Source organism: Dama dama, chromosome 5 (assembly GCF_033118175.1).
Source record: "Dama dama isolate Ldn47 chromosome 5, ASM3311817v1, whole genome shotgun sequence".
In the NCBI taxonomy this organism is placed as follows: Eukaryota; Metazoa; Chordata; class Mammalia; order Artiodactyla; family Cervidae; genus Dama; species Dama dama.
The window spans coordinates 90152025-90179859 of record NC_083685.1 but is presented as its reverse complement, the minus strand read 5'-3'; the positions used below and the strand labels follow the sequence as shown (position 1 = coordinate 90179859).

Here is a 27835-nt window from a genome sequence, read left to right as displayed (position 1 = left end):
CACTCTACAACAAGACTTTAATGGGGCTGATATTTGAACCCTCCCCCCAAACCTGAGAGGCTGGGGAGAACTCAGTATGTTGGACTGGTCCCAGAGACTGTTGCCATGACAACCGCTGGTAGGCTTTGCTGCCCAGGCGGCTCTAACCCTGAGTTTCAATAAATAGAGGACAAAGGGGCCTGGTCGCCCACCAAGCTGGGGAGACAAAGACCTGGAATGCCAGATAGAGCACATTGTCATGTCTGTGACCTCACACGCATACGCGATCAAGTGTATACACCTCGGATCATGTGCACATACACAATCCCCCCTTGCCAAACATCCTCACATGATACACCATCTTTACACATACACACACATGTACATACACACACTTTCCTCAGACACACAGGACTGAACTCACATACCTCTTCCTTGCACACACACATGAGGTTAGATATACATGTGCCTTTCAATGTTTGGCTTGGAGCCTGGTGTCCCCTCCCAGCTCACAGGAGTAGGAACGAGGTGAGTCTTTCTGGCTTGGGCCAGATTATCCCTTGGACTAGGGGCTAGATGTTGTGACGTTTGCCTGGCTGACCCCGCAGAGGCCTGTGGTGTTGGACTGGGCCCAGGAGGGGAAGTTGTGCAGGTCGAACATGGGGATGCTCCAGCTGTTGATGGCCAGCGTGATGACCAGAACCCCGATGACGTTGAGCATGAATCCCGCTCGGGCCTGGGGTGAGGAGAGCCAATCTGAATGTGTGGGTGCTGAGCAGGGTCAGCACCTAGCCCTTAGGTATTCACAGGTGCTCAGAGCTCTCTCACTAGCAAAACTCTCCCTGGGAAGTCCTCCTTTGAGTCTAACCTGCAGCACAAGGCGATGTCCCTACCACGACTTTACTCCCAGTGCTAACAGGGGGAAGGGGAGCTCCCAGGGCCCTGGGTCTTATTCTGAGTCCATCTCCCGGGGGTGGGTGCCTGGCCTCACAGCGCCTTCCCTGCATTCCTCACCCCTCCTCTCCCTCTCAGTGGCCAAGGGCTGCAGGGCCTGAAGACCCTCAAGTAGGGATCACGCCCCACCCTCCCCCCCATCACCTTCCCCAGCGGGGTCCACCGTCAACTCCGAGGACCTCAGTGGCTTTAAGCTACCCTTTGGCCCACCAATATGGAAAGACAGAGCGGCTCGTGCCGAGGCATTCGAGACCCCTGCCACTCACCATATCTGTCACTCTGAGGCCTCCGAATGAGAAGGCAATGGCGTTGGGCGGGGTGGCCACGGGCAGCATGAAGGCCAGGGAACTGGCAAGGGTGCAGGGGAGCATGACGTAGAGAGGGTGGATGCAGATGGCCTGCGACTGGAGGGGGAGACCGTGGGGCAGAGATGGTCTCAGCCCCCCTCCCAGAGGGGAAGGCGTGACCCCCAGTTCTCCTTCCCTCCCTGAGGGACAACCCCCACCCCCCACCCCAATACCCACTCTGGCCATGAGCCCACCACTTCTGCCAGAGGGCACTGGGTGACCTGGGAAGGGCCCCTTGACCTCTCTGGAGGGGATAAGTGTGCGGCCCTGCCCAGTGGGGTGTGGGAAGGGGAGGGACTCATAAAACGGATCTCAAAGGGGCTCAGGGTGCCGTCATCAAAGGCTGCGGGAACGCGCCTGGGGAAGCAGGGGCTGGGGACGCTCCGGGAAGCAATTTCACGCCGTCACCTCAGGAACGACCAGAACCAGAGCTGGGCCAGGGCTGTGGGGTGGGGCCACCAGTGAGCCCCAGCAGGATACTCCAGGGGTGACGTCACCAGGGATGGAGTGAGTCAGGGGCCAGAGGGCCTCGGGGCCCAAGGTTACTGAAGAGCCTGGGGAAGGGTGGAGGCTCGGGGGTCCTTTCTTGGAAGTGAGAGGAGAGGCGGTCACTCTGACCCTGGCTGGGCCGGGCAGCAGGGCTCCCTGGAGGAGGTGAGTCTGCCGGGCCAAGCTCACCATGGAGGCCAGGATGGGCAGGAAGAGTGTGGTGGTGGCCACGTTGCTGGTGCACTCAGTGAAGATGGCAATCAGGAGGCAGATGATAAAGGCGATGGCAGCAGGCGGCACACTCTCCAGTGGGGTCAGCTTATCCCCCAGCCACTTCGACAGGCCCGATTCCTGCGGGCAGAGGAGGGCGGTGGGTGAGAGGCTGGGCTGCCTGGGGCTCCAGAGTCCCCGGCTGAGGCTCTGGGGAAGGTCCTGCTCTTGCCCGCACCTCTCTAGAGTCTTCAGAGTCAAGGGCAGCTTGGGAGGGAACAAAGAGACCCAGCTGAAACCAAAGTCTCCCTCTCCTGCTTTTTTAAAAAATCAATTAATTAATTAATTAATTTTTGGTTGTGCTGGGTCTTTGTTGCTGCACGGACTTTTCTCTAGCTGCGGCAAGGGGTGCTACTCTCTAGTTGTGATGTGTAGGCTTCTCATTGCTGGTAGCTTCTCTTGTTGCGGAGCATGGGCTCTAGGGCGCTTGGGCTTCAGTAGTTGTGATTCCCGGGCTCTAGAGCACAGACTCAGTAGTTGTGGCACATGGGCTTTGTTGCTCCACGACATGTGGGATCTTCCCAGAGCAGGGATCGAACCCGTGTCTCCTGCATTGGCAGGTGGATTCTTTACCACTGAGCCACCAGAGAAGCCCCCTTTCTTCCTCTTGAAGGACAGTTGGATGTGGGGAGAAAGAGATGGGTAGCAAAGAGAAGGGGTCAAAGGGCTTTCTTGGGAAACGTGGGACTTGGTGGGAGAAAAGACCTTTGACCCCACTGACTCCTGTTCTCCTGACCTCTCTTCTGGGGGGGTCCCTGGCCAACTTTAGCCCCCTCCCTGCCCCCACCAGCCCAGCAAGTTGGGAAAGAAGGGACCTTGCTCCTGGCGAGGAGGGACGGGGGAAAGGCCCTGGTAGAAACTGGGAACAGGTCGGAAGGGGGATGGGGACAGTCCACAGGGTCAGAAGTGTTCCTGTAATGCCACACTGTAAATCCCAGGAAGCTGGGACTTTATTTTATATACCATCACCCACTTAGCACCCAACACCCATCACAGAGCTTGGCACAGTCAGTGACTGCTTGATGGCTGAACTAAGCAATCCCTGACCCAGGGAAGCTCCTGTCTATGAAGTGAATGAGCTTAGACAGAATCCCGAGGCCTAGGGGTGCAGGTTCATAATTCCCCTCTTGGATGGAGGCCCTGCAGAATGAGGACTCCGTCCTCAGAGCCTGGCTGGGTATGATCATGGCGCCCCCTGGTGGCTTCAGCCAACAGACTGCATCAACCCAGTGCCTTCCCTCTAGTCCCTGGTGTTAGAGCTGCGGCATTCTCTGTCCGGCAGGGGGTGAGGGAAGGGCCTGGGTGGTCCTGAGTACAGTCCCTACTCACCAGAAAAATCCTGCCTTCTCTTTGGCTTTGAGAACCCGACTGGGGAGAGGTCCCTCTGGCCTGAGTTTTCTCCCCCTCCCTTAGTGCTCTTACCTGTCTCTCCAGTTGCTGCAAAGACTCTGCCCACCAGGGGGCTCCCACGTGGGGGGGGGGGGTCAGGGCTGCCCGGTGTGCGAGAGAAGCAGGGCCCCTCTTTCTCTGTCACAGGGTCTCCCACCAACGGGGCTGGGGAGGGGGTGGGGTCTCTCACCTCACTGCCCTTGGCCAGGGCAAAGCCACCACCCAGAAGGATCACGATATTCCAAGGCATTTTCTTTTTTACTATATCCCAGGTGAGGAGGGCAGGTGGGGCCTTCAGCTTCCCTGGGTTTCCTACTCCCCAAGCAGAAGAGGGTGGGTCACAGGGAGCCAACAGGCTTTCCCTCCCCTCCCCTCCCCTGGGGACTCTCCAAGCAGTCTTGATCAGAGCTTAATGCATGGGCGAGAGGGACCCTCAGTTCTGCCACATCTTGGCTTTGTCCCTGAGTCCCTGTGCCCTTGGCAAGTCAGCCCAGCTTCTCTGGCCTTTGTCTACTCCTGCCGAGAATGGTGGGAGGGAGGCTGAATGCCAGAAGGCAGGGTCTGCCCAGAGGCCCTTCCCTGCCCCAGGCCAGGTGCTTACCTGGTTTCTGAGTCAGCCCTGGGATCTTGGAGGGCATGATGAACATAATTACAGCGATTAAGATGGCTACTGTCCCATCAGATGTCATGCTGTGGGTGGGGCAGGGAGGGCAGGCTTAGAGGCTCAGGGCTACTCAGGGTCACGAGGGGGAGGGGGGCTGGAGAGGAACCCCTCCCCTAGACGTGCCAACCTCCCTCCTGTTCTGAGTTGGGGGGCCTGCTTCCTTCCCTCCTCCCAGAAGTATTTGTCCTCCCCACAATCCTTACCTCTTCCCATTCTCATCGGAAAAAGCCAGGTTACCCCAGCCTGTGAAAAAGCCTGGCTCCCGAGTGAACCAGAGCACCACCAACAAGACAAAGAGGAGGGTGACAGCCTTTTCCGCGAAGTTCATGGGGCCCAGTAGCTTGTGCTCTCTCCGGATGACTTCGAAAGCTGCTCGCTCCTGATCTCTGCTCTGGTCCCCCAAGCCAAAGTTCTTCCGGAAGCTGCAGGTGGGGGTGGGGACAGCTTGTGAGGGCCCCCACTCCGGGCAGGGGAACAAGGGGCTCTGAGTGTCTGAGGTTTTGTTTCTTTCTGATTGTTGTTTTGGCCTCGCCAAGCTGCTTGCGGGATCTTAGTTCCCTGACCAGGGATTGAACCTGGGCCACAGCAGTGAAAGCTCAAGTCTCAACCACCGGACCACCAGGGAACTCCCAGGAGTGCCTGTGTCTTAAAGGCTGAGACATGCAGAGGTCTCCTTAGGGTTACTACACTAAGACCTTGATGCCCCCAACGTTCTGGAAGAAAAGCAGAAGACTCTGGTTTGTAAGCTCTGTTCATAAAGAAGGCTGAGCACCGAAGAATTGATGCTTTCTAACTGTGGTGTTGAAGAAGACTCTTGAGAGTCTCTTGGCCTGCAAGATCAAACCAGTCCATCCTAAAGGAAATCAGCCCTAAATATTCATTGTGAGGACTGATGCTGAAGCTGAAGCTCCAGTACTTTGGCTACCTGATGCCAAGAGCTGACTCATTGGAAAAGACCCTGGTGCTGGGAAAGACTGAAGGCAGGAGGAGAAGGGGATGACAGAGGATGCGATGGTTGGATGGTATCACCGACTCAATGGACATGAGTGCAAGCTCTGGGAGACGGTGACAGACAGGGAAGCCTGGTGTGCTGCAGTCCATGGGGTTGCAAAGAGTCGGACACGACCAAGTGACTGAACAAACAACTGCTTTGTCAGGGCTCTTATTTAGCAGAGGGGCTGGCGGGTGGGGTTTCCCTGTACTCTGCTCCATCGGTCTCACTGACCCCTCCACGCTTCTAGGAGTTTTCTTGTGCTGAGCTTTCCCTTGCTCCGAGTGAGAAGGCCCCAGAAGCCTGGAACCTGTGCTTCCTTCTGGCCCTGACTCATCACTCCTCTCCTCCAATAACCTTTGAGGAAATCCTCCCCTCCCTCTCCTACCGCTTCTGGGCGCCCTCTGCCAGCGCGAGCCCCACCCGCACTGTCTGGAGAAGCACAGGGGTCTGCAGCCTGTTCCACGTGCGCTGGTTTAACTCACGTTGATGTTTAACTGTTCGCTTGGGCAAATCGCAACTCCCCTGCTGGACTGTGAGTTCCTTGAGGGCAAAAATCACATTTCACACATTTTTAAAAATCCTTTATGGTGCTTGGCACTGCGCTGGTCTCTTTGACTAACACTTTGCTTTGTATCAGCCCCAACCTCAACCCAACTTCCCTGCACCTGCCCAAGCCATGTTATAGCAACGATGCTTTAAAACTTTCCGTGACCCCCCCTGCCTGGGTAGGAAGGACAAATAACAGCCTATATCACAGTAACACTCATACCACCACTCCTAGGTTGGACTCATAGCAGACATCATGAATCAATCACAGACTTGATTCCTACAGAGCCCCAGCAAAGTCTCACATGATTTTCAACTTGGAGCTCTAGTGACAAGGGCTGGAAGTCAGAATAAAACCTCTCTTCTACTCTTGGCCTCAAGAGCAAGGTGGCACATAAGATTCCCTCATAACCTCTCCCTGCTGCCTTCTCCAAATTTGTATCCCGATACTCCTTTTTAAAAAAAATAATTACCTTTTCTCTTTTGCAATTAAATGCTTTTTATTTTGTGGATTAAAAAAAATATTTTTTGGCTGCAACTGGTCTTAGTTGCAGCATGCGGGCTCCCCTCTGGTTGTGGTGGGCAGGCTGCCCAGCAGCATGTGGGACCTCAGTTCCCTGACCAGGGACGGAACCTGCATCCCCTACATTGGAAGGCAGATTCTTAACCACTGGACCACCAGGGAAGCCCGCTTATACTCCTTTTTTGCTCTTTACGTCTCAACCACACAGAACTGGAGTTTCCCCAAACCCAGCATGTTCTTTCTTGCCTCTTTGTACAAGCTATTCCTGCTGCTGAATGCCTTTACTTCATCTTCTACCTGGCTGACTTCTAACTCAGCAAGATTCAGTTCAGGTGTCATCTCTGCCAGGGGCCTTCTGGAATCTCCACTCACCTAGGCTTCCGTCTGTCAGTGCCCTTACCTTGTCATCACCCATTAGATGGTGAGCTCCCAGGACAAGGACCGTGCCTAACGCTTGTAGTGTTTTCAGGACCAGGCACGTAGTAGGAGCACAAACGTCAGCACTTCTGTAACTGACCAAGCTCATAGCGTGCACTCCTTCAGCACCCGCGAGAGGACTGTGGATCATTATGGAATGGGACCTGGCCTGGGCACCAGGAGATCTGGTTTTCAATCCCAGCACTGACATGTCTAGCTATAGACCGTGCCTCGAACCTCAGTTTGCCTATCTAATAGATGGGATAATACTCTCCAACCTTTCCCTCCAATGGGGGATCAAGGGCACAGAAGGGCCTTGGAGGGGAGAGGTTTGCTCACTGAGATGGTGGTTATGTCCTTTCCCGAAAGGCTACCTGGGTACGCAACTGGGTGCTCCCAAAGGGTAAGGGCAGGCACCTGGGCGTCTCTTCCCCTTTCTGCCACTTACTCGAATCCTAAGAAGAGGATCTGTAGCCACACCCAGGAAAGCAGCAGTAAGATGATCATGGCAGGGAAGGCAAAGCCGAACCAGGAGGCGAAGTTCACCACATTGCCATTTTGGGGGAAGATCCTGAAGGGGAATAAGGGCTGCTGTGTGGCATTGCCCGGTGACCGGCCAGCTCCCTTTGTCCCCCAGTCAGAATGCAGACCCTCTCCCCCTCAATCACTCACGAGTTGACCTGGCCTTGCAGCACCAGGTTGGGGGTGGTGCCGGTCAGGGTGGCGATGCCCCCGATGCTGGCCGAGTAGCACACACACAGGCTCAGGCCCTGGCTGAAGCGGAGCTGCTCCTTGTTCTGCTGTGTCTTGGACTCCGAAGGAGTCAGTGGAGCAGGGCAATCCTGCTTGTTGTCTGGGAACAAGGGAGAGCTGGGGTCGGGAGTGGGTGTAGGACCAGATTCGGGGAGCATGGCAGGGGCTTCATGGCCTCTGGGGCACCTTGTCGCTTAGCAGCCCAGACCCGGGCTGGGGGGAGGGTGGAGGCTGCCCCCAGGTCTGGAAGGGCGGGCACTCCCTGGGGTCTCAGGATGGAGTGACCCTCGGATACCACTGGGCCCAACCCCTCTCTTGGGAGAGGGAAACTGAGGCACAGAGAAGGGAAGAAGATTATCCAAATTGCACAGGAAGAATTGAGCCTGGACCCCTGACGGCCCACCCAGGCTCCTGCTCTCGGCTTGCCAGGCCAGGGTCACTTAGCATCTCCGTTTCCCCAGGACTGAGGGAATTCCCAGCCTGTGGGACTTTTCATTTCAAAACCAGGAAAAATCTCAGCCCACCAGGACAAGCTGGTCACTGAACTTCTTGCTTCCCTCATCCATCCCAAAAGATGCCAAGATATGGATTTCCCTGACGGTCCAGTGGTTAAGACTCTGTCTTCCAATGCAGGGGGAGCATAGGATTGATCCCCAGTCAGAAAACTAAGGTCCCACATGCCATGGGGGTGTGGCCAAAAGTTAAAAAAAAATCGGTGCTCAGATGACTCCTCCTATCATGAACATCATCTCAGACCCTCCCCAAGAGGGGTTTGGGGCAGGGCCTGGCCTCACCTTTCTCATCAAGCTTGGTCTCTTCCTTCTGTTCCTGGAGTTCAAAGGCGGGGTTGTTCCTGCCCTCCTCAACATCCCTGTCTGTGGGCATCTTGTGAAGCTGCTCCAGAACGGCATGGGCGATGGGCACCATCATGGCGGTGGTGGCCGTGTTGCTGATCCACATGGACAAGAAGGCCGTAACCAACATGAAGCCCAGGATCAGCCTAGTGATGGACAGACCCACACACCGGTGTTCCAGCATTTCTGCAGGGACTGGCGGCCCAGATCGCCAGCACCCCAGGCCCTCCCGTCTTGGTCTGTGGGGACTCACAGGGCGGGCCGCACCCCGATGATGAGGAGCACGCGGAGGGCAATGCGTTTGTGCAGATTCCAGTTCTCCACGGCGAGGGCCACCATCATCCCCCCAATGAATAGGATGTTGGTATCTTTCAGGTACTCAAGGCTGACCTGGCAGGCAGGGACAGGGCTTACAGGGTGCCGACACTGATATTTCTGCCAACAGAGAGAGGTTGGTTCCCTGGGCTCTTGGACCCAAATGGAAATGGTCTTTGGATCCCCCATTGTTGAATATTAAGCAGTTTCCTCTCTTTCTGATTAACCTGTTCTCCTGTCAGCAATGACTGAGAGGTCGTCTAGCCTGAATCCTTCCATGCTTCAAACCACTGACTAGGAGAATTTAATGCTGTTTCAGAAGCTAAAGTCATGGTTCTCTGTGGTCCCTGAGTCAGCATCATCACCGACCTGGAACTTGCTAGAAGTGAAATGCTTAGATCCTGCCTCAGATCTATGAAATCAGAAACTCTGGGGTGGTGCCCAGCAAAATCTTTGTTTAACTGGCCCTGCAGGCGATTGTGGTGCATGGTCAAGTTTCAGAACCACCGAACTAGAAGGAGACAGGATCTTTGGCTGGCTATCAAGTACCCTTTCCCTCCCTAGTCTAGGCCTAATTGCTTCCACTTTGAATTAACTCTTGACACCAACTGTGCCCCTGGCATTTCTAGAATGCCTTCCTCCTGGTATTCTAGCTGACTCCTCCCTCAGTGCTCTCCGACCTGCCAGGCAGAGGCAGGGATTGGTCTTCCACGTGCTCTACCTCTGATGAGGCTTCTTCCATCATCACCATCCTAGGGCAGACCCCTCCATCCTTGGGAGCACGTCCTCCTGTGAATGGGGAAGCTTACCGTGGAAGCAGTCATTATGCCCATCATGGGGAACATGATGACGGGGAGGAAGGCAGTGACGGCCAGTGGTAGCGCTTCGGTGCACCAGAAGAGCGCCATGAGGATGATGGTGTAGGCGCAATAGGCTTCCTGCAGGCAGGAGGGGAACAGCAAGTTTATTGGAGGGGGCAGGCCTGTATCTCAAAATCACATCACCTCCTGTCCCCAGAGGAAACAGACTGTTTGTAATAGTGCAGGGAGACCCTGTAAAACTCATAGCCCTTGATTCCCAAACCCAAGGTCTCATTTAAAAATGGAAATAGGGACCTCCCTGGCAGTCCAGTGGTTAAGAATTTGTGCTTCCACTGCAGGGGGTGCAGATTCAATCCCTAGTTAGGGAACTAAGGTCCTTCGTGCCGTGCAGTGTGGCCAAAAAAAAGTAAAAATGGAAATAGAAAACAAAGCAAAACACTCACCACCTTGTATTTAGCCTTGGGGAGTCTAGACATTATAATCTAGCTGTTGGATATAATCCTATCCCCTTGGGGATTGCAGGGGGGCTTGGATGAGGATTCTTAGATAAGATGGGGGGCTCATCTCAATGAAACCAGGGCCTGGGAATTGTGGAGCACTGCCTGGAGCTCTGACCCTCCCTCCTTTATTAAGAGTCTGTAAGAATACATCTATTTGTATGATGATTAAATAGTAATTGTTCCTTCTGCTAGCAGGTGAGTTTCATGAGAACAGAGTCAGTTTTGCAGCATCTGGATCCTCGGAGCTCAGGACCCAGGAGGCTTCAGAGCAAACCTTTCCTGAATGATTCACTAATCATTGAAAAGTTTTGGGAATGACATGAGTCTCCTTCCAAGTGATTCTGGCATGACCACTGCATTGCACAACTCCAGGAGGTATTATTCACATTTCTAGAATATATGAGGGACTTCCCTGGTGGTCCAGTAGCTAAGACTCCAAGTTCCCAATGCAGGGGGCCCAGGTGCTATCCCTGGTCGAGGAACTAGATTCCACATGCCAGAACCCAGAGTTCACATACTGCAACTTAGAGTTCACATGCCACAACTGAAAGATTGGCACATGACAATAAAGACCCCGAACACGACAATGAAGTTCCCGTGGGCTGCAACTAAGACCCAGGGCAGCCAAATGAGTAAATAAACATTAAAAAAAAAAAAAAAACAGAATATCTGAAAAATTCCACCATCTCTGTGTTGTATGGAGAATTGTGGAGTAAACCCTGAGTCATGGCTTTGTGAGTCTTGGGGTACCAGAGGCCCCCCTTTCCCTCAGGAAGCTCCCAAAGCTAGGAAGCCCTGACCTCAGGCCTGGGAGGGGACCTAGAGCAGGAAGTCGGCCAACTGAAGACGTCAGGGGCCCACTCGCCTTGTCGGGGCCTCTCCGCAGGCCAGGGGAGGGAGGGCAGGCAGGGGAATCATTAGCCAGAAGGAAGCCTCCAGGAGCGGTACTTGGAGCCAAGCCTCCTCAGGGGCACCCACTCACTCTTTGTTTGCCAAAGGAAGGGGCTGCCTGCTCGGACAAAGGGGCTGGGGGGCCCCACTCTCTTACCTGTCTCAACTGCCCGGCCCCTCTTGCCTTCTCCACCTGGTATGGGCTGGGCTCCCCCCTTATACCTCGGGCCCTTAGTACCCTGAGGTTGGAAGGAAGGTCTCAGGGAGAGGAAGCTGCTGTTTACTGAGTAACTTGTAGGAGCTGGACGTTTTCAAGTTTGTAGTTAGAGCCACTTTTGAACTGTGGTGTTGGAAAAGACTCTTGAGAGCCCCTTGGACTGCAAGCAGATCAAATCAGTCTATCCTAAAGGAAATCAGTCCTCAATATTCATTGGAGGGACTGATGCTGAGGCTGAAGGAAGCTCCAATACTTCGGCCACCTGATGTGAAGAACTGACTCATTGGAAAAGACCTTGATGCTGGAAAAGATAGAAGGCAGGAGGAGAAGGGGACAACAGAGGATGAGATGGTTGGATGGCATCACCGACTCAATGGACATGAGTCTGAGCAAGCTCCAGAAGATAGTGAAGGAGAGGGAAGCCTGGCGTGCTGCAGTCCATGGAGCTGCAAAGAGTCAGACACGACTGAGCCACGGGTGGGTGTGGTGGTCTCAGGTTATAGATGACCTCCAGGGGGTATGTGGCTTGCTCACGGTCACAGAACCAGGGAGCGGCAGAGCTGGGTGGGAACCTAGGCAAGGTATCCAGGATGGCACAATTCCCAGAGCACTCCCCATGGAGTCGTATCAATGGCAGGCCGGGGGGTGGTGCGGTGCATAGCCTGCACAGCCAAGTATCTCTGATGCCAGGCTCACTTTCTCTCCATGAAACATCCACCGCCTTTCTTCCCCGGACATGAACTTATTGGCACAATGGGTGGGGATGCCTTGATCCTTGAGCAGAGACGTACACCTCTTCCTCCCCCAGCAGGAGGTAGATTCTGCTGAAATGGCTGTTTCTTCAACCATTTTCTCAGTTACAGTGATGTCATGGCCTGTTACCCATCCTCCCCCACAGGCTACGGGCAGGCCAGCTCCTCTGGACCCTAGTGTGGTCCCCACCCCCTAGAATTCTCTGGCCAGAGATGAGGAGGGGAGCTGGGGTGGATGATTCTGCTGATTCAAGAAGATAGCTTTGCAAAAAACAACGGCACAGGTATCGCTGAGGTCGGCTCCATGGACATGGTGCTCTCCACCCTTCAGGTGGTTCCTAATTGTATTTAGTTGCTCTGTGATTTAGAAATGACTATTGTTCTCATTTCACAGATGAAGAAATAAAGGTGCCAATAAATTAAATATTTCAAAGTCACACAAATCAGTGAAGAATCCAGACTGTCTGGTTCTTGAGCCCCAGGGTTTTGCCTTCTACTTTGAGCTTGACCCCTTACAGGTAGGGGGTGTCCTTCAGTCTCAAGCTCGCTGTGACTAGTAGGGTGAATGGGCATGAGTTAGAGCTTAGGATCCAAACAGAACCATTTTCGCTGGGGCCTGCCACTTCCCGTTGCCTGGCTCTGGGCAACTTCCTTCAATTCCAGGCCCCCCATTTGCACCCTCCAAAGGGAGCTGTGAGCACCAGTGTGTAGAATCCATGGCTTCTGTACTCCTTTACAACTTTCCTGCATCCCTCTCCGTATCTGTCTGTCTCTGGGTCAAAATCAAAATCAGTTGCAGAGTTCCATTTGGAAGTCTTCCCTGGTCCTGGTGGCTCTGGACCTGTGTTCCCATCCCCCCCCCCCCCCCCCCCCCCCCCCCGCACCGGGCAGTCAGTCCAGCTGTAGCATAACCCACTGACTTGCTCTTCCTGGTTCATGGGGCTCTTAACTTGGACATGGAATGCCAAGGATCCGTGAAGCTGGGTGGGAAAACTAGTTCATCTTTTAGCTAACATCTAACTAAGGTTATGAACACAGGCAACAAAACTGGATAGCTGGCTTCTTTTTTGGCCATACCTCTAGGCTTGAAGGATCTTAGTTCTCCCACCAGGGATCGAACCAGGGCCCACAGTAGTGAAAGTGCACTGAGTCTTAACTTCTGGACAGCCAGGGAATTCTCCAAACCATACAACTGTTGACAGTACCAACAGCGATTTTGTCAAGGATATTTGATTGTGGTTGTCAGTTGTTAGGGACCTGCAGAGATCAGTGGTTGCAATGATCTCAAAATGCATCTCAAAATATTGTTTACATCCATCTCTATTTTGAAATTATGGTAGTAATTATATCAACACCAGATCTTATTTAATGCTTTAATAAGGAAGCACTTATATTTCTGAACTGCAATTAATTTTTTTTATACTTTTATAACCGTGTTCCAAAATGGTTGGTTTCCTTCTCCATCCCATACATTTTATTTTGTGCATTTCAAAGCAATAGTCTGAGAAAGGCCCAGAGTCTTCACCAGACAGTCAGTGACATTCATGGCTCAGAAATGAGAACAGAACCCAGGGGATCCTTTCTGTTTGGTCCCTCAATGTGTCTGATTCCAAGGTCTGCATTCCCCCGCTTTAGAAGTGGGAAGTCGGGGGACTTCCCTGATGGTCCAATGGTTGAGAATCCGCCTCCCAAAGCAGGGGATGTGGGTTCCATCCCTGGTTGGGGAACTAAGATCTCACATGCTGTGGGGCAACTAATCTCACACACCGCAACTACGGAACCCACGTGCTCTAGAGCCTGTGCTCCAAAACTAGAGAACGCCTGCGTGCCACAACAAAGACCCAGTGCAGTAAGAAGGAAAAAAAAGTGCGCAATTAGGAATCAGACTTGGCCTCCTAGGCCACCTGATACCCTCTGCCTTGCTGCCATCTCTATACATCTTGGGCTGACCAAGCTCAGATGGTGGCCTATGGCATGAGACCCAACTGTCTTACTCCTCAACCTGTTGCACTGCTCAACTCCATAGGCTTCAGGTAAATTTTCCCTTATTTTTACACCCTAAGTCCCCCTACCTCTTCTGCATAGCACTCATTACAATCCGTACTTAAACATTTGCTTTCACAAATTTCTTATGATGAATATCCATCTTTGCCATCAGACTATACTCTCTGGGGAGCAGGGTCTGGATCTGTTTGTGCTCACACCAGCAGGGTGCCTAGCACCTCTATGGAGTTAACACTGGATGAATGAGTGGATGAATATCAGGCACTGTGGCACAGACATGATTCAGGCCTGGCTCCAGCCCTCAGGGAGTCTGAGTGCCCTATGTGGGCTGGTTCACAGTCATGGAGGATTGCCTGCCTGGCAAAACCAACAGCGAGTAGATGAGATAAACATTCAGATGGTTTCCAAACCCCAAGGCTGGCAGCTTGCTTCTTTTGTGATAGGAAACAAAAGTCAGAGGTCAGAAAACCTGAGTGCCCAGGCCCAGCTTTATGACTGCATGTCCTTGGGCAAGCTATTTAACATCTCTCAGCTTTGGGTTTTTTTTAAATAAGAAATATTGAACATTTCCAACTGTATACACTTTGCTCTCTTTTGTGAAGTGTCCTTATCTACAAATAGGAATAAGAGAAACACCCACTTTGCTGAGTTATTATGAGGATGTAGGATTTGACTATGTAGGTTTCAGCTGTAAAGAACTGTGGATGACAATGAGCAGGTGGCCTGGGTTAAACTTGGCAGAGAAACGTGCTCCTGGGCTGCTGGGGAACCAGGGTGGATGCATGAGGTATAAATAAAGATGGTGGTGCCAGGGAATCTAGGGCAGACTCTGGACCCTGGGTGTGGGCAGGGTGGGGACCTGTGGGCATCATGGCCTTTACCCGTTACTGGCACAGAGCAGCCTGGGGCAAAAATGTCCACAATCTCAAAGATGTTACATCTTATTCCTCCTGGTGATTGAAGGTTAACCCCAGGGCAGGCTACTCCCACTGCTCCTCTGCCCCTGGCAAGTAGAGATGCTGCGGGCAGGGAGAGCTACTGGGTCTAGGGAGTGAGGCAAAGTCCTGAGTGGCAGCCAGCACCATTGCAAAGGGGAGACCAAAGAGTGGGGTCCCAGAGAAGGGGCTCCTTTTCTGAGCCTCCTTCCGTCTGGGTTGAGGAAGGCTTCCAGAGAGAGCAAACTAAGTGGGTGCTGAGGGATGAATAAGAGTTTGGTGGGTGGGGGAAGAAGTGTCAGCATGAAGGAGTAAGCACAGAGGGACAGAATGAGGCACAAAAGATCCAACACATTCTTGTGGAGGAGGGGATGGAATGCTCAGGAAAAGTCTCATTTGCCCTGAGGGGAATCTAAGACTTTATCTGGAAGCCAAAGGTGAAAAGGGGAGATCCTTGGAGGACTGTAAACAGAGAGTGACGTGGTCAGGTTGGTGTGTCTATTAAAAGACTGCATGGAGGCTGCACATGTGATTTTTTAAAAAGTCTGTAAGTATTTGTATACATATAGGAAAATCTCTGATTCGAGAATTCTTACCCTGTTTTTGTACCAGGATCCCCTTGGCAGCCTGATGAAGCCTTCCAGCTCCTTCTTAGAATAATGTTTTTAAATGCATTAAATAAAATGCACAGGATCACAAAGGAAACCACTTATATTGAAATACAGTTATTAAAATATGAAAAATGGGCAAGATAGTGACATAATGTGACTCTTAACTAGTAAGCTCTTCACTGGCTAGTGGCTACTGTAATTTCAAAGTCATGATGAACGTGAATAGTATGTCAAAGTCCTGGCAATAGCTCTCATACGATTTGAAAATATCTGTGATTCCTACGGGTGGCAAAGTCAAAAATATCTTTCATCCTATGGTGGCTTGTTGTCTATATTCATCACAGAAGAAAATGCTTCATTCTTTCGTGCTGTTGGACTTTGTACAATGTGCATGTATCACCTAATTAAATAAATCAATCGCCTCAAGATAAAAACAGGGGGCTTACACCTGCAACAGTGTGGCAGATGGATCGGCAGACATGGAAGCTGGGAGTTGACAGGTGGCCAGGCTGGGCTGTCCAGTGGGGAGATGACAGGGGCTCAGAGAAGGTCATGGCAGTGTATATGGACAGAGAGGATAGACTCCAGAGGTATTAGGAGGTGGAAGGCAGAGGGTGATGGCTGCTGGGTTAGGTGGGAGGAGAAAACTCTAGGTGCCTTTCCTGAGTGTCTAGATGCATGGTGACCCTGAGGAGAGGAGCCATGTGGCAGGACTTGGGGAAGGAGGTACAGAGTGGTGTGTCTGTGTGTGTGTGTGTGTGTGTGTGTGTGTGTGTGTGTGTTATATTCCAGGAATAATAGGCCTATCCAAATACTTCTGAGAGACTAAACATAAGAGGCAACAATGGCCAGTCCTTAGGCAAACATAGGTCCTTCAGTCTCTGCAGCCGCAGTCCTGTAGCCAAACCACAATCTCCCTAGCAACTGGCCCCCACAAGGCAGGATTTGCTCAATGACTTGCCAGTCTCTTTAATTTTGCAGCCCATCCCCCACCCCCACCAATTGCTACCACCACTTCCAACTCAGGACCAATCAGTGAAAGCCAAACGTGCTCTCCAAACAATCAGAGAGAACGCCCTGCTTCCAGTTAGCCTTCCTGCAACGTCCCCCTGACAGCACCCTCCAGTCAGGGCACCCCTGAAGCCTTACCTCTCTCCACTCTAAAGCATCCCCACCCCTTGCCTTTGAGGCTCTGCCAAAAGCAGGCAATGAAGTCTGACTCCCTTCCTCTCCTCCGCCTGATCTCATTTGGCTGATCTTAGTTTACTTCCGTGCCTTCGTGTGAATGCATTTGTTGCATCATCTTTTGCTTCAAGAGGCCAAAGGGAAGAACGATGGGTCCAGGTGTCAGAGACAACAAAAGTGGGGTGAAGAGTCCTGACATCAGAGTTTGGGCCAGGGCCAGACCCGCTTGTGTCCACTCAAGAGCAAACCAGCAGGTGGGAGATGAAGAGAAGCGAAGCGTTCCCACACTCCTCCGTGCATCTGATCCCACAACAGCCCTGGGCAGTGATGTTGGATTCCCAACAGCAGGAAACTGTTCTGCTAAAGCCTCTCTGGTTTTCCCATGCTTGACCTTCATCTAGCAGGTGCTGGAAGTGTGGACACAATTTGGTAATCTGGGGACAAAGTTTGAATTGGGGAACCTTCTATCTCTTCCCTAGGAATTGCCCTGGCTTTGGAGGCTGGCTCCTACTCTCACGACCTTCAGAGGTCACAAACCTGACTCCATGCAGTCCAGTGCTGGTCACGGACCACACTTCACTGCCCTAGGGGACACGCCTTGCCTTCCTGTTTCGCTGGTGGGAACACCAAGATCTTCATGAATAGAAGTCATCTACATCCACACGGTGCCTGAAACACTGTTGTGTTTCCTTGTTGTTGCTTGGTCACTAAGTTGTGCTCGACTCTTTGTGACACCACGGACTGTAAGCTCGCCAGGCTCCTCTGTCCATGGGATTCTCCAGGCAAGAATACTGGAGTGGGTTGCCATTTCCTTCTCCAGGGGATCTTCCTGACCCAGGGATCAAACCCACATTTCCTGCTTGGCAGGTGGATTCTTTATCTCTGAGCCACCTAGGGAGTCCCATTGTGTTTCCTAGGGGTCTGGAATTCAGACAAGGGGCAGAAGGTACAGGAAATCATTGTTTACCGAGCCCTGGGTGCCAGGTAGTCTACCCACACAGGTCATCTCGTTTAGTTGGGACAGCGGCGGCCTCTTAGAGGTGAGAGGCTTGGAGAGGCTTGATAAAGTCCCGTGGCTGCTCATGCTACCAAGTGGATTTTGACCCACATCTATCTGGCTCCAAAAACCCCTGATTTGTTCCTGGACTCTGCCATCTCAACCAAGATCCAGGAAGTCTCAAAAGATAGAGGCAGGCCCCAGAACCGAGGTCCAAATTCTTTGTAGTTTTCAGGCCCACCATACTGGTCCATCTTTGGGGTTCAGGCATAGCTGGCAGTAAGGGTATTTTGGGCTTCCCCAGTGGCTCAGCGGTAAAGAATCCACCTTGCAATGCAGGAGCCTCAGGAAATGTGAATCCTTTGGAGGAGGGCATGGTAACCCACTCCAGTATTCTAGCCTGGAGAATCCCACAGACAGAGGAGCCTGGCGGGCAAAAGTTCATAGGGTCACAAAGAGTTGGATGTGACTGAAGAGACTTAGCACCCGTGCAAGGGTATTTTAGTCACACAGAATTTAAAGTGCACATGCATGCACATACCTACTACCCTTATATCCTAAGAGTAAGAAATCCTAAAAACAAACAAACAAAAAAACCAAAAAGGACTTCCCTGATAGTCCAGGGGTTAAGACTCCATGCTTTCACTTCAGAGGGTGCAGGTTCCATTCCTGGTTCTGGAAGTTCCACATGCTGAGCAATGTGGCCCAAAACAACAACAACAACAAAAATAAGCAAACAAACAAAACTACAGAGCAAGAAATCCTGCCCTCTATTCTTATTGTAAATACAGGCTGGATTTCAGCTATGCTCTGTCCTGGCAAGCACAGTACCACAGGGAGACAGTTTTCATGAGTGGTTCTGTTGGGTCCTGGGAGATATTTGCATTTTCAACTCTAACTTGGTTGGATGGCATCAATGACTTAATGGACATGAGTCTGAGCAAACTCCAGGAGATAGTGAAGGACAGGGAATCCTGGCATGCTGCAGTCCATGGGGTTGCAAAATGTTAGACACAACTGAGGGACTGAATACCAACCACTCTAACTTACTGCCTTTTTGACCTCTGAGCAAGTATTTATCCCTCCTGACCCTCAGCATAAAATCCTCACTCCTTCCCTGGACCTTGCAGGGCTGACCTTGGCTGATCTCTCCCCACTTCTCTAAGGTCATCTGCTCACTCGGGTCTCCATGCCATGGTGCAGGCCTTATTTCCTTGCCAAGCTCGCCCCTGGCCTTGGGCCTTTGCACTGTGGGTTCTACCTAGACAGCTCTTGGCCCAGAGCTGGGCTTGGCTGGCTCTTACTCGCCAGTCAGGTCCTAAGGTAAATGTCAGCACCCCAGTAGGCTTTCTCTGATCACCCTGTCTACACTAGCTCCTCCCCAAGACATAGTCACAGCCTGCTTTATGCTTTTCTTTGTGTGGACAATGAAAAGTATGTGCTTTTCGTGTGTCTTTCCACCCCACCCTACCCCCAGGATCACAAGTTCCCTGAATCTTACCTTCCACCCCACTGCACCTAAACAGTAACTGTCACGTGATACTTTTCCAGATGAGTGAATGAATAGAGGTAAGGTTTCTGGCACATCATTCTTAGGTATCTGGTTGCGGGGTAGGGGGAGCACTGAAAAGACCTCAGACCCCACGGTCCCCCAACCACTAGGAACCCCCCGGCCAGTGGGTGATGGGAAGTTCTAGGATTCTGTTGTTAATTCCTCAAACACACTATTTCCAGCCGGCACGCCTTTGCTCCTAGCATTTTCGTCACCCGGCCTGCCCTCCACTAATGCTTCTCACTGTCCCAACTCAGATTCTCCCTTACCTCAGTTGGAAGGATTTTCTACCTTCTCTGAGCTCCTATGAGCTTCTGGCTATAGTCTGTGTGGCAGGAACACATGGTCCTCTAGACTGAAAGCAACTTGAAGACAGAACATCTATATTCCTTTTCAGTAACCCCTAGCACAGAGCAAGCACTCCACAGACAGCCTAGACTGAATGACAGTGGAAGGATTGATTGATGGCTGGATAGACATGAGGGTAGACAGCTCAAGAGGTGACTCAACAGGGGACCACCCTGCATCCCTAGACAGCATTGACCAAGGCCAGATTCCAGTCCAGACTTTGCCTTTTTCTAGCTGGCACTTGAGGTAAATTCCTTTACCACTCGGGATTTACATGTCTGTAAAATGGAGATGGAAGTAATAACCTCATAGTAACTCAGAGATTATTGTGAGAAATAAGTGGGTTAGTGCTTTGAAGTGCTTGGCATAATGACCAGCACATAAAAAATACTCAAGAAATGTCAACAAGTATTATATGGACACAGGTATGAGCTGAGTTTTTTCTGGGCCTCCTCCTATCCACTTTAGGGGCCAGGGGTGTGGAGGTAAGCTTGGAATTCACTGCAGAGAGCAGGGACTCAGCAAGAATTGAGGACAGGGCCATCTCTACCCACATTCATTTGTTTACTCAGTGATTTGACAAGTATTTGTTGAGCACCTAGTATGTGCCAGGTACCGGGGATTCTGCATGGAAAAAGGCAAAGTCCCTGCCTTCATGGAGCTTACATTCTAAAGTAGGGGATCACACACACACACACACACACACACACACACACACACACACACACAAAATAAATTAGGGGCTCAGAGAATAAATAGGAAATAAAGGAATACATCATTTCAGAGAGAACAGACTTGTATTTGCTAAGGGGGAGGTGGGGGTGGGGGAGAAATGGATTGAGAGTTTGGGATCAGCAGATGCAAAAACTATTATATAGAGAATGGATAAACAACAAGGTCCCACTAAAATGCACAGGCAACTATATTCAATATCCTGTGATAAATAAAAATGGAAAAGAATATGAAAAAAAATACATATGTACAACTGAATGACTTTGTTGTACAGCAGAAATTAACACAATATTGTAAATCAACTATTGTTGTTGCTTAGTTGCTAAGTCATATCCACCTCTTTTGTGACCCTCTGGGCTTTAGCCCGCCAGGCTCCTCTGTCCATGGGATTTCCCAGGCAAGAATACTGGAGTCGGGTGCCATTTCTTTCTCCAGGGGATCTTCCTGACCTAGGGTTGAACCTGTGTCTCCTGCTTGGCAGGCAGATTCTTTACCACTGAGCCACTTGAGAAGCCCCAAATCAAATATGCTTCAATTAAAAAAAAAAAAGAAGAATGGTCTGGGGATGGGTAGGGATGGGAGAGAAACGATGGTGGCCTGGACCAGAGTGGGGGCAGTGGAAAGTGATTCCATTCAGTGTATTTTGGGGAAATTGAGTCAACAGGACCTGCTGGTGCTTGTGGAAGTGAAGGAAAGTGAGGCACCAGGAATGGCTCTGAGGTGGATGGTTGAGCCTTCTCTTGATACATAAGATCAAAAGGAGCTGAGAGAGATGAGGGATCAGGATTGTGTTTTGAGTATGCCAAAGGCACTCTGTATAAAAAGGAAGGATTCATCCGGGGGAGGTGTCCTGTGTTAGTTGGGTAATGCAAGTTTGGAATTAGGAGCTGGAGTTACCGATTGAGGAATTATCTGTGTAGAGGTGCTTTTTTTTTTTTTTTTTTTTTTTTAGAGGGGCTTTTAAGGCAGGAGAAAACAGAAGATCCCCTAGGGCAGGAGAGACGATAGAGAGAAGGGGCAGGAAAAGTAGTCACGGGAAGAGGAAACCCAGGAGAAGCCAAAAGAAGACAGTGCAGCGAAGAGGAGGGGACCGGCTGTGACAGATGCTGCTGAGTGGTTGAGGAAGGCGAGTGGGCACCAAGGGTCCTGTGACCAGGATGCTGACGGGGACGTGATGAGGGCCCTCTAGGTAGGTAGAGTCTCGGGAGCAGAGCTTTCTGAGGAGAGAGCGGCAGTGTAGATAGTCTCTGAGGCTTCTGGTTGTAAGAAAGAGCAGAGAAAGTGGGCATGTGTTCAGGATGCCCACTGTAGGATTGAAGGAGACTTTGTTTTTTACTGAGACTGGTATTAAAGCTTGTTTGTATGCTGATGGGAGAGATCAGGAAAAGAGGGAAAAGTTGATGATGCAGGAGAGGAGAGGTTAATTACAGGAGCAAAGTCCTTGAGAGGGACTGGTAGCTAGGGCCCCACTGGAGGGGCCGGCCTCACAGTTAGGACCTGGGGCAGTTCATCTGAGTCAGGACAGGGGAGGCAACATCTGTAGGCAGGAAGCAGGTGATAGGCGATAGGCGACGGGTGGGGTACAGCCCAGGGAAGACAGGGCCTCCTGACACATCCCACCCGCACCAGGAAGACTGGCTTCTCATACTGACTCGGGCTTTTCTGCGTGACGGTGGGCAGGTTACCAAATCTTTCTGGGCTGTACTTTCCTGGGGAGTAACATGGGAATCACGGTTCCTGTCCATCCTTCCTTCTGGGGTTAATACACTTGGTTAACTCAGCCTGTTTGGAAGCCAATCTAATGGGTCCTTAGCATAGAGATGCCACTGGCTTTGGCCTGAGATGAGGGTCATCTCAAAGGTCAGCGGGGCCTTGTCACTGACCAGGAGCCGTGCTACTACCTCCCTGGTTACTTATCCTTTTGGAATACCTTGAATAAAAAGCCTGCCTCAGTTTCCCTCTCTGAGCAATTGGCTCAGTGGGCAGCTGGCGGGTGGCGGGGGAGTGGGTGTGGGATGGGGCTAAGTTCAGAGCCAGGATCAGTCTCAGCCTTCCGGAGGCAGACAGCACAGGCTTTATAGCCAGGCCACACCCCCAGCTCTGCCACTGTCTATGTGACTTGCCAGAGACAGATTTCCTGTGAAGCTTGGATTTCAAGGCCACCTCCTGGACTCTACCCTTCCCAAAGTTCTGTATTAGTTTTAGATTCATAATTTTGTCTTCTTTTACTTACTAGATGGTCCCCAAAGTGTGTAATATCTGAGCTCCAGATAACAGGATCTGCCCTGGGATTTTGGATGACCACTTTCCCCATCTGTAAAATGGGAGTCAGAACCTGCTTCATAAGACAGGGGAGAGGGTTACTGGGTGTGTGGTACAGGGCATGCAGCGGGGGACTCCAATAAATGAGGGCCCAAGTTATGACTCCTGCTGCTTGCGTGGGGTGGGCAGGAAGCGGTAACATTTCCCCCTCCATTCAAAGTGTGCATCTGTAGCGCCCACTGGCAGGGTCGGCGTGTACGATTAATTAATTTCCTCCTCTGCAGGAAACTTAGCTCTTGGGATCACGGGTGAGCACCTTCGCTTTCTGTTTGTACTCTTAAAAATGCAAACACTGCCTGAGGCCAGTTTTCTTCTAATCCTCTTCTTTCACTCTCCAGCTGCTAGACCAGCTCATACTCTCCTGATCAACCCCATCTGCTTCTACCTGCACCTCCTTTATGGAGCTGGTTTTCTGCCTTCTAAGGCAATAGATGTCAAGTGGACCTAAGCAATTCACATTGAGCTCCCACTACTGGATACCCAGCAAAAGCTGCTTTTGACCTCTTAACCCCTAAGACTCAGGAGGACCAGAAGATGATAGCCTCACATCCAGGCTAACAGGGATGAGTGGGCTTTGCTGGTCCTAAAGATGCCCCACCCCGGGGCAGATGGTCCCTCCCCTGCTCTCTTGGAGCTTCCCTGTGCCCAGAATCCCAAGTCCTTACCTTGGTTGGGACGAGGATGGGCAGAGGCAGCAGGAAAATGGGTAGGAAGAATACGATCAGGTAGAAGCGATAGGCCCACAGGCCCTGCCAGCAGGTGGCCATGGTGCGGGCCCACGAGGGCTGCCTGGTCACCCTCTGGATTCAGGGAACTGCAGGACGGACGGTGGAGCAGGTAGGTGGCTGGGCAGGCTTATATAAAGCCGCTGGAGTGTTAACCATTGACCCACCCCGGCAATCAGTGTTTTTGGAGTCCGGGAGGTGAGAGTAAGGAGGAGGGACCTGCAGGAAGTATAAAGATCAGGAAGACTTTGCAAAGAAAGGGAGGAGGGCAAGATCAGGGAATAAAAAGGTTTCAGGTTCTTTCAAGAAGTTAAGCACAGAGTTAACTCTTTCTGTGCGTGGAGGCTGTGAAGGGCTATAGCCAGAGGAGCTGGAGAGGGGAAGCCCCTGGGAAGCCCCACAGCCAGCATCCACAGGGCAAGACCCAGAACACCCTCCCCAGCTCCTCTCTCCACCTACTCCTGCAAAACGGAGTTCTCTGAGCTGTTTATATGGGGCCCTGGGTGGGGTGGCCCTTCCTCCAGAGACACCCTGCCCTCTGGGGTTTCCAGTCTAGGACTGAGGAAGGGCTAGAGTAAGCCCTTCTCCTTCCAGGTATCCAGGAGACTGTCAGAGCCCCTGGACTGACCATCTCGTGTTCACCGTGTGCTGTTGAAGCAATGACTTAATTTTGAACAGCTACTGGCCTGTTGACGTATTGCCATATCGTAGGTATACAGGGCAGGCTTCCCAGGTGGTGCTAGTGGTAAAGAACTCGCCTGCCAAGGCAGAAGAAGCAAGAGACTCAGTTTGATCCCTGGGTTGGGAAGAGCCCCTGGAGGAGGATCCCACTCCAGTATTCTGGCCTGAAGAATCCAGTGGACAGAGGAGCCTGGTGGGCTACAATCCATAGGGTTGCAAAGAGTCGGACACGTTTGAAGTGACTTAGCAGGTAGTCATGCATGCACAGGTATACCGCAAAGTTTCACTTTCGTAGCTTCTTCCTGGCCTCCCATCCCCACCCCAAACTCCCGTGGAACACCCTCAAATTTTTTTTCATGTTTTGGAAACACATTTAACCTCTCCATTTATCCAGCATCCATCCACCAAGCACATATTTGGCCCTGATTCTATCTTCAGCCCTGTACTCAGTGTTAAGGACACAGAGAGATTGAAAATGCTGCTGGTAGGGACCTTGCTGGTGGTCCAGTGGCTAAGACTCTGTGTCTATAGGGGACTCTGGTTCAATCCCTGGTCAAGGAATTCGATCCCACAAGCTGCAACTAAGAGTTTGCGTGCCACAAGTAAAGATCCTGCATGGAGCTTCCCTGGTGGTCCAGTGCAGGGCAGGGGATCCCTGGTCCAGGAAGATCCCTCATGCTTTGGAGAAGCTAAGCCCAGGTGCCACACTGTGGAGCCAGCGTTCTAGAACCTGCAAGCCACAACTACTGAGGCCGCATGCCTAGAGCCCATGCTCTGCAACAAAGACACCTCACAGTGAGCAGCCTGTGCACCTTAATGAAGACTAACCCCTGCTCGCCACAACTAGAGAAAGCCCACGTGCAGCAATGAAGACCCACCACAGTCAAAATAAATAAATAAATAAATAACATCTTAAAAATTAAAAAAAAAAAACAAAACTTAAAAACAAAACAAAAGATCCTGAGTGCCACAATGAAGACTGAAAATCCCCCGTGCCACACTAAGATCTCTGGTGCAGCCAAATAAATATTTTTTCAAATGCTACTGGTAATAGTAATAGTTTACTTTTGTAAATAGTAGCATTTCTTCAGCATTTAGTACAAGCTGTTAGTTTCCTGTTTCATGTCCTCTGTACAACCTCACCACGAATTGCATTTTACAGGTGGGGCAACTGAGGACCCAGGACACAGAGCCAGGCAGAATGCAAACATGCTTTAGGAGCACCCTGGGGAGATCCAAACCAGTAAGGCAGCTCCAGGTAAAAGGAAACAGTAGGAGTACTGAACCAAGGCTCTGGAGAAGGTGATGCCTCAGTGACAGACTTGAAGGTGGAGTCTCCGAGGTGACAGAGGAATGACCATACTCAGCGTCAAGAGGGAGCCCAGGCCTGGAGAACAGAGTGTGTGGATACCTCCACCCACAGCCTCCGACTCTGGCTGCCCTCCCACCTCTCCACACCAAACAGCTCAGAGTAGACGCTCAATCCATATTCCTGCTGATTTTGATTATTCCAGTGCGCCATCTGTGTGCCAGGACAAGAAGGCAGGGTGTCTCAGGGAGATGGTTTCAGGAAGCAAACACAGCCTGGGCAGAGAAGTGAAAGAAAGCAGGTTCTGACTGCGGGAGAATGGATACATGTGTATGTATGGCTGAGTCCCTTGGTCGTGCACCTGAAACTATCACAACATTGTTAATCAGGTATATGCCAATACAAAATAAAAAGCTAAAAAAAAAGAAGTAGAAAAAGAAAAGAAGGTTCTGAATGGTTAGAAGGTGGGTGTGTGGGGGAAGGACTGGTGACCCCGTTTCCAGGGTGCACGGCAGCATGGCCTGGGTAGCGATGCCAATGAGATACTCCTAGAGCCCCTGAGGTCCATGTGAGAGACGCTCCCTCCCCCACCCTGGCCCTAGTGCCCTCTGCGAGGTGGGCAGAAAGTTATTCGTGGGTCCAGGTCAAAGGACTCCAGGGGCCAGGCTGGATGGGAAGCTACAGAGAGACAAAACAGACTGCCCGTCCCCACCCCCCAACCCCTATTCAGGCTATTTATGGCCTCTCCACCCCCATTTGATTCCTGGGTCTGGAAGATCCCCTGGAGGAAGGCATGGCAACCCACTCCAGTATTCTTACCTGCAGAATCCCATGGACAGAGGAGCCTGGCGGGCTACCGTCCATGGGGTCGCAAAGAGTTGGACAGGACTGAAGCAACTTAGCACGCACACGCCACTCCCACCAGCCAACCTTGCCACCTGCTCGGGGCAAGATGAGGAAGAATCAGGAAGCACGGGGCTAAACAAAGGGTTTCAGAGACTCAGGACAATCCCTGGTTTTGTCTCACCCTTGGAGGAGGCCTCTTCTCTGGCCTGAGGCTCTGGAGGAGCCACAGGGGAAGTTAGGCAGAGCCTCTCGAAGGGGAACAATGTCCACTTTGTGTGTAATCTGCATCCGGGTGTATCCACCTCTCCAACCAAGCCTGTGATACAGGTTCAGAGTAGTGAAGGCACTTGCCCAGGGTCACACAGCCTGCGTGAGCTGAGAGAGAACCCGATCCAAGATTGTCCATGCTTTTTGCCCACCCTCCAGTGGGGCTCTGTGATGGGGCCGGAACCAAAGTCAGTGTTTCCAGGACCTCCCTGGTGGTCCAGATGTTAGGAATCGGCCTGCCAATGCAAGGGCACATGGGTTCAATCCCTGGTCCAGGGAGATCCCACATGCCGAGGAGTAACTAAGCCCGTGCACCACAGCTACTAAAACCGGTGCTCTAGGACCCACACTCCGCAACAAGAGAAGCCACTGCAGTGAGAAGGCTGCGCGTTGCAGCTAGAGAGTAACTCCCACTTGGCACTACTGGGGAAAGCCCATGTGCAGCAAGGAAGTCCCAGAACAGCCAAAAATAAATAAATAAATAGTAATAAAAATTAAAATTAAAAAAAAGGAATACATTAAAAAATTTCTCCATGTTTCCAAGCTAGGTTGCTGCTGTAGGGGTCCAGCTCAGCGACAGAGCATTTGACTACAGATTAGATGGCTGCTCTTTCACTGGGGTCCCCTGACTTTATATGTATCAGTTCAGTTCAGTTCAGTCGCTCAGTCATGTCCAACTCTTTGCAGCCCCATGGACTGCAGCACGCCAGGCTTCCTTGTCCTTCACCAACTCCCAGAGCTTGCTCAAACTCATGTCCGTCGCATCAGTGATGCCATCCAACCACTGCATCCTCTGTCATCCCCTTCTCCTCCTGCCTTCAGTCTTTCCCAGCACCAGGATCTTTTCCAGTGAGTCAGTTCTTCACATCAGGTGGCCAAAGTATTGGAGCTTCCTTCAGCTTCAGCATCAGTCCTTCCAGTGAATATTCAGGACTGATTTCCTTTAGGACGGACTGATTGGATCTCCTTGCTGTCCAAATGACTCTCAAGAGTCTTCTCCAACACCACAGTTCAGAAGCATCAGTTCTTCGGCACTCAGCTTTCCTTATAGTCCAACTCTCACATCTATACATGACTACTGGAAAAATCATAGCTTTGATTAGACAGACCTTTGTCAGCAAAGTAATGTCTCTGCTTTTTAATATGTTGTCTAGGTTGGTCATAGTTTTTCTTCCAAGGAGCAAGCGTCTTTTAATTTCATGGCTGCAGTCACCATCTGCAGTGATTTTGGAGCCCAAGAAAATAAACTTTGTTTAAGCCACAGGCTCTTGGGACCCTTGCTGACCTTCTTTTGAGGATCGTTGTGAGGGAGATATTGCATTGTCAGCAGCTGGGTCCCGCCAGTGACTAATTCATCTCAAAGGTGGGAAGTCTCCAGCCATCACGCATGTTATAAGAACTTTCCCTTTGCCCGGGAATTACAGGCAGGGCCCTCCTCTACCAAGCTTAATTCAGCTCCCATTTGCCCCACCTCCTTTTCCTTCCATTAACACTGTAAATAATTATTCTTGTCTTTGTGGCTCCTAATGGACTCTGAACAACTCATGGCAGGTGCTGGGACTATTAGTCCCTGTCACTCTCTGGGTGACAGGTGTCAGCACTATCTCAGAGAGGAGTGTCCTGTGACCTTTGACTCTTGTTGAGAA

At 51.4% G+C, this 27835-nt stretch overlaps 1 protein-coding gene across 4 annotated transcripts; it reads right to left on the bottom strand.

Annotated features, from left to right (window-relative positions):
* Positions 1 to 23209, bottom strand: SLC13A2 (solute carrier family 13 member 2). Of its 4 annotated transcripts, none has more exons than XM_061142902.1 (12): positions 23027 to 23209; positions 9304 to 9432; positions 8433 to 8614; positions 8120 to 8325; positions 7245 to 7425; positions 7021 to 7143; positions 4296 to 4514; positions 4030 to 4118; positions 3619 to 3740; positions 1959 to 2120; positions 1200 to 1337; positions 1 to 715 (listed from the first exon to the last, which is right to left on the bottom strand). In XM_061142902.1, the coding sequence occupies exons 1-12, from the start codon at positions 23126 to 23128 to the stop codon at positions 545 to 547; spliced, it is 1824 nt and encodes a 607-aa protein (XP_060998885.1). In that variant the 5' UTR covers positions 23129 to 23209; the 3' UTR covers positions 1 to 544. The 4 variants fall into 4 exon arrangements, with proteins under 4 accessions (XP_060998885.1, XP_060998886.1, XP_060998884.1 ...); XM_061142903.1 differs by having other exon boundaries at positions 8433 to 8569; XM_061142901.1 differs by lacking the exon at positions 23027 to 23209 and adding an exon at positions 22273 to 22293 and having other exon boundaries at positions 8433 to 8569.
* Positions 23210 to 27835: the final 4626 nt, after the last annotated feature.

Excerpts from the sequence above, each read along its gene's own strand:
- SLC13A2 (XM_061142902.1), bottom strand. The coding sequence starts at position 23,128 with ATGGCCACCTGCTGGCAGGGCCTGTGGGCCTATCGCTTCTACCTGATC. Across the intron at positions 8,615-9,303 it reads GCATAATGACTGCTTCCACG|AAATATCAGTGTCGGCACCC; the intron begins GTAAGCTTCCCC and ends CTCTGTTGGCAG. Across the intron at positions 7,426-8,119 it reads GACCAAGCTTGATGAGAAAG|ACAACAAGCAGGATTGCCCT; the intron begins GTGAGGCCAGGC and ends CCTTGTTCCCAG.